The 9292-nt window shown below is 66.0% G+C and overlaps 2 protein-coding genes across 2 annotated transcripts; both read left to right on the forward strand.

The window, feature by feature from the left end:
- The first annotated feature begins 555 nt into the window (after positions 1–555).
- Positions 556–3738, forward strand: LOC138816765 (female-specific lacrimal gland protein-like). The gene is made up of 7 exons (XM_070006836.1): positions 556–755; positions 838–974; positions 1167–1240; positions 2146–2253; positions 2480–2581; positions 2774–2807; positions 3638–3738. The coding sequence occupies exons 1-6, from the start codon at positions 639–641 to the stop codon at positions 2794–2796; spliced, it is 561 nt and encodes a 186-aa protein (XP_069862937.1). The 5' UTR covers positions 556–638; the 3' UTR covers positions 2797–2807; positions 3638–3738.
- Positions 3739–5120: 1382 nt separating this feature from the next.
- LOC138816775 (epididymal-specific lipocalin-9-like) lies at positions 5121–8869 on the forward strand. The gene is made up of 6 exons (XM_070006844.1): positions 5121–5362; positions 5733–5869; positions 6678–6751; positions 6953–7060; positions 7756–7851; positions 8523–8869. Exons 1-6 carry the CDS (start codon positions 5150–5152, stop codon positions 8582–8584), a joined length of 690 nt encoding a protein of 229 aa, XP_069862945.1. The 5' UTR covers positions 5121–5149; the 3' UTR covers positions 8585–8869.
- Positions 8870–9292: the final 423 nt, after the last annotated feature.

The raw sequence follows: 9292 nt of genomic DNA on the forward strand, positions 1-9292 counted from the left end.
GGGCAGACCCCAGAGGTGACCTTGCCATGGCCCCGCACGGCCTCATGGAGCCTGGAGCAGGACAGACTCTGGCTGGGGGTTGGCACCAGGGCCAGCCTCACAGAATGACTGGCTCTCCGCGAAGCACGAGGCTAGCCCCGCCTGCTCCACATAGAGCCACCACGTCCCAAGGGCCCCATGTCCACTGTGCGGACCCCGAAGCAATGCGGGCTGCTCCCAGACCTGAGAGGCCAACTCCTGGTTCTTCCCTGGGGGGCAGCGGTCATTCAGGAGTCTGGGGAGACCCAGCCCTCTCTGGAAGGACACAGTCAGCACGCCCAGACTGGCAGCAGTGCGCTTGTGGCGGGGCCCGCACAGGCCTGATCTAGACGATGTCCGAGAGGCTGGAAGCCAGGTCCCTGGCGGCCTGGCCCTGGGGCCCGCGCCTGACCTTTGCAGTGGAGGCCAGGCTGGCACAGCCCCCGGGGATGCTCCAGCTATGCAAACACGTTAGTTCCGGAGGGCGGTGCAGGATGTGGGCACAGCGGGGCACTCTTTTCTTGGGGCTGCCTGGCTCTGGGGCGGCATATATAGGGCCAGGCAGGGCCTCGTCCCCCCCTACATCCAGCACACTGCGCCCAGACAGCGCTGCCGGGAGGATGGGGGTGCCGCAGAGAAAGGGGCTTCTGCTGCTGCTCAGTGTCTGGCTGGGCCTGGCCCGGGCAGGGCAGGACCAAAGCCAGGTGCCCGTGCAGCCCGGGTTCAGTCCTGAGCAGGTAGGGCCGCAGGAGAGGGGGCAGGCTCTGGGGAGGGCGGGTTCCCAGGGCCACCAGGGTTAGGACGGGGCCTCCCTTGCAGGCCGAGGGACACTGGTACACCATCAAGCTGGGAGCCACCAACCCGTCCGCTGTGCAGGAGGGCGGCGCCTTCCGCTGCTTCATGACCAACATCAGGGGCCTGGAGAACGGGAACTTGAACATCACCTACTTCCACAGGTAGCTGTGAGCCCCACACCTGGGCCCCAGCCCCACCCAGCCAGCCCCAGCCCCAGCCGCTCACCGCCAGGCCCCCCAGCAGGGTCGGTGGCTCCGGCCTCTGGCCTGCTCCTGGGACGGTGGGCAGCTCCTCGGTGTGCCAGGCGACCCTGTGGACTCTGGCACTGACCAGAACTGCTGCTGTCCTTCTAGAAAAGACGGAAAGTGTGTAAAGGAATTCTACATAGCGGAGCAGACCAACACACCCGGACGCTACACTTTTGAGTGTGAGTAAGCGTGGCCGCAGCCTCAGGCTGGTCAGAGTGTGAATGTGGCTGAGGGGCAGGTTCCAGAAGAGGCCATGGTAGCGAGGACAGAGGCCACGGTGCCCCCCCCCCCGCAGTGGTCATCCCTGAGAGACTCTAAACCTCACAGCAGTGGGCTCCACAGTGCATCCCCCCAGGGCTCCCCACAAACTGGGGGGCTCCTTCCCAGGACCCTGCTCTGGGGACCCAGTGCAGAGCTGATCTGTCCAGAGAGGTGGAGGCTGGAAGAAGGGAGGCCAGTAGAGAGAGAAGGGAGGCTCCAGGGTTTCCCTTGAGGGGCAGAAGTTCCCAACTTCTGCAGGAGCCTTTGTAAGGTGGGGGGCAGAGAGGAGAACCCCAGCGTGCCTGGAGGGGGGGGAAGCGGGTGCTGTAAAGACTGTGACTCGGGTCCACAGGCACCCTGCCACTTGCTAGACTGAGGCCTTGTGGCCTGAGGTTCGGGTGAGTTTGTTGAGGTTGGGGAGACGCTCGGGTCCTACCTCATCTGTGTCTGTGCTTCTCAGCCGTCCTGGAGTACGAGACAGAGACAGAGACAGAGAGACAGACAGAGACACAGAGACCAAGAGAGACAGAGACAGAGAAGCAAACAGAGACAGAGACACCAAGAGAAACAGAGACTGAGAGATAGAGAGATAGAGAGATAGGGATAGAGACAGAGGCAGAGACTGATATAGGCACAGACAGACAGGGAGACGGGAGGTGGAGAGAGACAGACAACGAAAGGGAAGCGGACAGGCGGGGGGTGGGGTCGTGGAGTGTGGGGTCTGGGTTCCTGCGGCAGGTTCGGGCTGGGCCAGCTGGGGGTGCAGAGCCCCTGGGGGACCCCAGGCACCCCACTTCCCGCTCACTCCCTCTTGCTTTCACAGACGGAGGCAGAATCTACCTGACGTTTGTGGTCCTGAACCATGACATTGCCATCATGGACTTGGAAAGCCACAGCGATGCCGGCCCCTTCATCGTGGTGGAGCTCCACGGTGGGCGCGGCCTCCACGGGGAGGGGGAGGGAGGAAGGGGAGTGCCAGGGAGAGTGGGGACCTGGGACTTTGTGCTGGAGGGGTGGAGGGACACCCGCAGGGGTGAGGAGGGCCCCTCCCAGGGCCCCCTCCCTCCCTCTGGCGTCCCCTGCCCCAGGCTGGCAGCTGCAGAGCCCTTTGGTCACCTGGAATCTCCGGGTGCCCCCTACCCGCCCCGTGGCTGCAGGCAGGAGTCTGTCCCCCGGCAGGCAGGGGCTGGATGCCTACAGGCAGCACATGGACAGAAGAGGCCTGGGTCAGAGCCACACTGTGGACCTGGTTCTCGCGCGTAAGTGGCCCTCGCCCAACCCTGCTTCCTGCTGGAGCCCAAACTGCTCCAACCCTTCCAGAGGTGCCGGGCCGGGTGCCGGGCGGGGTCTGTGGGGGGCTCTGCAGAGCTGGAGCTGCGTCTGGGGTGGGGGAGAGCTGGGGGGGACGGTGAGGAACCCCAGACCATGACTGTGGCTTCTCTGGTCCACAGCGAGATGCGACTCCCCGGAGTAGACGCGCGTCAGGTGAGTAGACGCCGCCACCCCTGGTGCTCTGGCAGGCGGTCTTGGGAGACCCCAGGCAGGCTGGGACCCCAGGGGCCACTCGCTCTGGATGCCGGGTCCCAGGGCCCAGCCCAAATCAGAACACCATGGGAGCCGGGGGTGCCTGGGTGCCGGGGTCGTGGGGACGCTGTGTGTCAGGGCTGCTGGCAGCTTCCAGCCTCCCAAGGGCACAAGGCGGCAGCGGGCCCAGCTTGCTTCCACTCACCCTCTGCACGCCTTGCTGCGTGCACACACACACCCGTGCACACACACCCGGGCCTCCTGACTGGTCCCTACTTGGCCACTCTTACCCTGCGCTTTGCGTAGAATCCCTGCACACCAGTGCCCCCCTCTGGCTCTGCTGGGCCTGGCTCTCCCTCCCGGGCACCACACAGGCTGCGCCCGCCCTCCAAGCCTGGCGACCACCCCAGGCACCCCGCTGAAGCCTGTGCAAACCTGTCCATGCCAGCAGCTCAAGAATGCGGGGTGCCTGGCTCCCCCAGACTCTCCCACCCCAAGAATCACAGGCCAAGCCAGGGCAGAGGCCAAGGCCTGGTGACCTTGAGGGTCTATGACCATGATTGACGGGGCTCAGAGCGAGGCCCTGAGGATCTGGGGGTCTGAGAGCATGGCCATCTTGCTTAGCTGGTGGTTACACAGGGCCTGGGGGACACAGCAGGACTGCAGCAAGGGAGGGGAGGGAAGGCAGGCCTTGGGGGGAGGGGGCAGACGCCGGGAAAGGCCTAGCCCCCCCCCAGCACACGGGGCACCCTGCTGGGCTGGACACCTGCAAAGAGCTGCGGCTTCCCCAGGTCCCAGCGGGCAGGGAGCCAGCCTTTCCTGTGACCTGCGCCTTTGGACACCTCCTGACCTTCAGCCCCCTCCCCTGCAATAAACCAGCTCTGCACCCACACCCGGCTCCATTGCTTGGTCTGTTCTCCATGGCAGGCACACAGCTCCATTGCTCGTGTCTGTTCTCCGTGGCAGCCAGGAGACTCTGGCGCTCAGAGGCATGGTGGGAGCCCCTCTGGGGGAGGAGGGGAGAGGAAGCCCAGGTGTCCCCACCCCCAGAAGCGGAAGTGCAGGCTTCGGCCGAGCCTCCCGGAGGGGGGGTGGTGGGGTCCCCACAGGGTAAGGCCCAGACAGGCTCTGAGCAGGCCTCTGGGGATGCTGAGCCCTCCTCTGGTTCAGACCGAGGTCGGAGCCACACCATCCACTCAGTCTGTCACATGGGGGCTGCGTGCTGCCGCGGCCAGAGGAGCAGAAGGGCAGCACGGCCGAGCCCCGGCCTGGGCCCGCTCCTCCACAGGGCATGCGGACGGGCGTCAGAGCCGAGTCGGCTGGGGCAGGGTGCTGCACAGCCGGGACACCAGGGACAGGCTGAGGTTCTGCTTTGCCCACGGCCCGAGTCGCAGGCTCAGTGGCCAGGGTTGGGGGCTGGCCCTCTCCTTGAGAGTCAAACCCGGCCTGGCCAGGGCTGTGCCCTTCCAGGCAGGGCATATCTGGTGATAAACTCCAGAGGTTGCTCAGCAGCAGTGAGCTTCCCTGGGAGCTCCAGGGTGGGCAGGAGTGGAGCGGCCTAGGGTCAGCCCGAGTGTCCACGCTGGGCCAGGCCAGGGCCTGCTGCAGCGGCTGCGCAGCTGCCCAAGGAGGCCTGAACACTGTGTCTCAGGCAGGCCAACACCCCACAGCTGAGGGGGGAGAGGCCTGGAGGGGAGGCGGGGCCCAGGGAAAGGTATCCCATTTGGGGACCAGCTAGTTGCTTTGTGGCCACATCGAGGAGGCCACGCCGGGCCGGGGACCTGCACTGACCCCTGAGGCAAAGGAAGACCTAGGAAGCAGGCACACCCTGCCCTCCTGACACATGGGCAGGGTGGTTCTGGAGCAGGGAGAAGGGACTGGGGTGAGCCGTTCTCAGTGATAGATAAACATGGCTCTGTCTGGCACCCAGCATGCATGGAGCCCCCGTCCCGGGGGCCATCTGCCCTGTAATCCCCACGCCCACCCCGAGAGCTTCCTGTAAGGACACGGAGCAGTCCTCACGTCCTCCTGGGGGGTAGTGGGCAGGGGCACAGCAGGACAGGACAACTGGCCTGCGCAGGAGGGGGGGCCTGCAATGGAAGCTGCACCCTGCTGTGTTCCCTCGGCCAGCTGGCCTCCCCAGCTCCCAGCCCAGTTAAGGCGGCCTCCCAGGCTCCCAGCCCAGTTAAGGCGGCCTCCCAGGCTCCCAGCCCAGTTAAGCTGCCCCAGCAGCCACACCTCGTCTCTGCCTCTTACACACAGGGAAGCAGCAAGGCTGCTGGCAAGAGTGGGAGGACTGGGACATGCAGGCCCAGGTGGACAGCAGGGCTGGTCAGCAGCTGCTGAGGACAAGGAGCCACTGGAAGACGTCCCTCAGACCGGTTGCTGGCCAGGACCCTGGTGCCGAGATGCTGCGGGGCGCGTGGCTGCTAGTGCTGAGCCTGGGTCTGGGCCTGGCCAGGGCACAGGAGACTCTGGAAGATGTGCCAGTGCAGCCGGGCTTTGACGCACACAAGGTGAGTGTTGTGGCTAGGCCACAAAGTTAGCCCTGGACATGCACGGGGCCTCCACGCAGCACTGGACATGCACGGGGCCTCCACACAGCGCTGCTTCCTCTGTACTGAGAGGGTGGACGGTGCCATCCCGGGAGGGACAGGAAGAGCATCACAGCAAACAGCCACCCTGGGGGACGCAGCTCTGACCAGACTTGAGTGAACAGAGGATGTAGAGAGAGAACAGCAGGGAAAAGGGGAGGGGGAGGAGGCAGTCCTAGAGAGAGGACAAAGGGCAGTACTTCAGAAGAAAGGGTGCTGTGGGCCCAGCCTGGCCTGGAGACTGGAGACCGGGGACTAGCCAGCTTCCTGTGCCTGTGCTTGTGCCCTGCAGGTGGAGGGACGCTGGCTCACCGTCCAGCTGGCCAGCAGCCGCACAGACCTGGTGCTGCCCACCGACCCTCTGAGGCTGTCCCTCGACTCCATTCGAGCCCGTGAGAATGGGGACGTGGAATTCCTGTTGTTCTGGAAGTGAGTGAGGCCCTGAACTTCCTCCGGCTCAGGCCTGGGCCCTGGGGTGGGGCTGTGCCACCGGCCAGATGGGTGGCATGGGTTTCAGAGGAAGGGCAGGAAGGGCACACCGCGCCGGCCTCCATGCCCTGCCGCCGTCCAGCCCCCCACGTGGAGGGGTGCCATGCTTCAAAGGGGTCAGCTCACTCCCAAGAACCTGGCTGCATCCAGCATCTCCAGCTGCCCAGCACCAGCCTGCCCATCCCAGTGGAGGGCGGGGACCCAGGGAAGGAGGGCACCGCACTGGGGAAGTAGGTCAGGTGGTAAGCTGCCCAGGGCCCAGTGTGGCCAACTTCAACCCGAGTACTGGTTCTGTCTATACCTGCAGTGTAGAGCCTAGATCTGCCTCCTAATGTCCACCCGTGCTGCACACGGCCACAGAGCAGCCTGTGGACCCAGTGGTCACCCCGCACAGACCTTCCAGCCCACTCGAGAATCTGCAGACCTGGGACAAGGGGCACACTGGCAGGCTTGGTGTCCATGTGGGGCTGGGACAGGGGCCGTGTCCACGCGGGGCTGGGGCGGGGGCCCACAAACAGGACAGGGTCCCCAACCCCATGAGCCATAACTCAGCCGAGGACACCTGGGTCCGGTGCCCTTCGGTAGGTGAGGACTCATCAAACGAGAGAGACTGTTCTCCATGTCTGCCAGGGTCTCCCAGGTACCCACAGCCCCGCCTCCTCCTGAGCGGCGCCCGTGCCCAGGGACCTGAGACCCCCTGGGGGGTACGCCATGGCCCTGTCAGGACCGCTCCTTCCTCTCCCCCCAGAGGAAAGGGGCTGTGCACAGGACTAACCACCACTGTGCGCCCGACGGGGCGGCCGGGCCGGTACCGCGGCACTGGTGAGTCCCTCCCCCCCCCAGCTCGGGCCTGCACTGGCCAGGGGCCGGCTGGGTGCAGAGACACCCTGATCTGACCCAGCACCGGAACAGCTGCTGGCTTCAGGGAGCTGCGTGTCCTCTTGCTGGGCACCACGCTGCCCCTGGGGGGTGCTGGGGCTGGGGACGGGGGCGTCGCGCGTCACCTGTGCCGGGTCCCTGCAGTGCCGGGGAGCAGCCTGCACGTCTCCTTCATCAGCACTGACTACGAGCACCTCATCCTTTACGCGCGTTTGGAGGACGGTGAGGCCACCAGCCTGTGGGCGCTGCTGGGTGAGTGGCCGGGTCTCCCCGGGTGAGCCAGTGCCACCCCCGGGTCCCCAAAGGGGAGGAGGGGGCCTCTGCGCTCCCGCAGGTCTGAGCGGAGCCTCGCTCGTCTGGGAAGGGGTCCCCTGTGCTCACTGTGTGGGGGGCGTGGGCGGCTCAGAGCGGCCACCCGGCGACCCGGCCCCTCCGTCCCCTCACCCGGCCATTCCGCCAACGGGCACTGTGAGGCTGAGCACCCCGCATGGTCTCACCCCGCGTGGGGCTATCGGCAGTGGGGAGAGCCTGAGGGGTACAGCATCCCCAAAATGGGTAGAAGTGGGCACTGCCAAGGGGCTGGAGGGCAAGCCAGGGCCTGGGTGGCAGGGATGGCAGTCCGGAGCGCTGAAGGGGGGCAGCCGGACAGGTGCGAAGTCAAGGTCACCTGGAGGACATGGGCCTTCTGTGGCGTTGGGAACCAAACCCAAGGCAAAGCGGGCAACACCTACCCTACCCGCGCCCCACACCTGTTTAGAAGAGACCAGAGGGGGCACTCCCTGGCCCGGGAGGCAGCCAGGAGCTGGCACCAAGTTTCGCCAAGGTTCTCTAGCCGTAATGGGGTCTAGCTGCCCCTGGCCAGCCTCCTGGTCATTCGCCCTGGAGGAGGGGCAGCCTCCAGAGGAGGCTGGGGGGCTCCCCCATGACCTCCCGCCCACCCTGTGCAGCGAGGACCCTGCCTGCGGACCCCAAGTGGCTGGGTCAGTACCTGGGGTACGTGGAGAAATTCCACCTGCAGGAAGCCCCGGTCTCCAACATGGATGGTAAGTGCTGCCTCCCGCCCCCCCCCCCCGGCACCCCACGCTGGCCAGGACAAGGGTGAGTCCCGTCCTCTCGAGCAGGGACCCCACGAGTAATGACAGCCAGCAGAACAGCACAACAAACGTGGTCAACTTCCATGGTGTGCCCTTGGTGGCTAGACCTGTGCCGGGCACGTCGCCCGCCCGCGATGGCGCCCTCCACAGATGTGGCTCGGAGGGGCCCGGGGTTCGGGAGTGCCTGAGGGCAGCACGGGCAGGGGGAGCAGCCTGTCAGACCCGGCGCCCAGCGGGCCTCTCCCCTGCACCGCCTTCTCAGTGTCACTTAATCCATCCACACACACACACACACCCCGGCCCGCCCCGAGCCAGGAATGCACTAGAACTGGTCGGGCACAGCCTCTGGGCCTCAAGCACGCCATGCTGCAAAGCCATCTCGTCAGGAGCGATCCTCAGGGTCAGGCTGGTGGCGGGGCCTGGCCAGGGTCTGGGCGTGGAGCACTGCTGCTCTGGGTTCAGGTCAGAGGAGGTCACGTGGCAGGAAGGGTGGGTGGGAAGACGCCCGGCCAGGCCAGGCCAGAGGCCAGTCCTGTGCGAGGATTGATCCGGTCATTAACTAATCAACCTCAGAATAATGGAACGAAGCCTGAGACTCACTTTTTTCTGCCCCTCCACAGGCCAGTGCCCTCCAGCCGGGCCCAGAGGGGGCACTCCCCTTCAGCCCCAGCCTCTCTCCTAAGCCTCCCCCCTCCCCTTCACCTTGGCTTGTGCCCAGGAAGCCCCTCAGGGGCCTGGGAGAGCCCCTCCCGCCCGGAGCTGAGCCCCACCACCTCTGGATCCCCAGGTCCCGCAAACCAAGTGCACCGAGGCCCCCAGTCTGGCCATGACTGGAACACCCCCCAGACCCATGAGCAGGGGGTGCAGTCCCCCGCCACTCCAGCCTCCCTCGGGAGCAGAGCACTGTGTCCCTTGTGCTCACTCAGGGCTGATGGGGCCCATGGGTTCTCCCCTTCCCCACCCCTACCCCCCGCCCAGGAAGGGCCTGTCCCAGACGACAGGACCTGTGCTGGGCCTGTGGAGGTAAGCTCCACACCCTGCACAAACACAGCACGTGCCACTGAGCCGGAGGACTCCCCCACCCGTGCTCCCGAGAAGAGCCAGACTGGGCTGCCAGGAATCAGACTGGTGTGCCCTGTGCGACAGGTGAAGCGGGCCAGGGCACGCCCACCCCACGCCACGGCCCTCAGCGTGTGCCTGCCTCTGCCCAGCCACCCCCAGGCTATGGAGAACCTGGCCAGCCATCCAACACAGGCTGGAGGTGCTCAGGACCGGCCTGGCCCCACGGCTGTCCAGCAAACACCCTCTGCAAACCGCCAGTTGAGGCCAGGCCTTGGCCACCCTTCCACCATCCGCCACGGGAGATAAGCAGGGCTTGATGAGAGCAGCC

This window comes from Dipodomys merriami, unplaced genomic scaffold (assembly GCF_024711535.1).
Source record: "Dipodomys merriami isolate MVZ:Mamm:240054 unplaced genomic scaffold, mDipMer1.0.p SCAF_11, whole genome shotgun sequence".
Classification (NCBI taxonomy): Eukaryota; Metazoa; Chordata; class Mammalia; order Rodentia; family Heteromyidae; genus Dipodomys; species Dipodomys merriami.

Bases quoted from the DNA above. Each gene is read 5' to 3' on its own strand.
- LOC138816765 (XM_070006836.1), top strand. From the start codon at position 639: ATGGGGGTGCCGCAGAGAAAGGGGCTTCTGCTGCTGCTCAGTGTCTGG. The intron at 975-1,166 runs GTAGCTGTGAGC...CTGTCCTTCTAG, and splicing joins AACATCACCTACTTCCACAG to AAAAGACGGAAAGTGTGTAA. The intron at 1,241-2,145 runs GTGAGTAAGCGT...TTGCTTTCACAG, and splicing joins CGGACGCTACACTTTTGAGT to ACGGAGGCAGAATCTACCTG.
- LOC138816775 (XM_070006844.1), top strand. From the start codon at position 5,150: ATGCAGGCCCAGGTGGACAGCAGGGCTGGTCAGCAGCTGCTGAGGACA. The intron at 5,363-5,732 runs GTGAGTGTTGTG...TGTGCCCTGCAG, and splicing joins CGGGCTTTGACGCACACAAG to GTGGAGGGACGCTGGCTCAC. The intron at 7,852-8,522 runs GTAAGTGCTGCC...GCCCCTCCACAG, and splicing joins CCCGGTCTCCAACATGGATG to GCCAGTGCCCTCCAGCCGGG.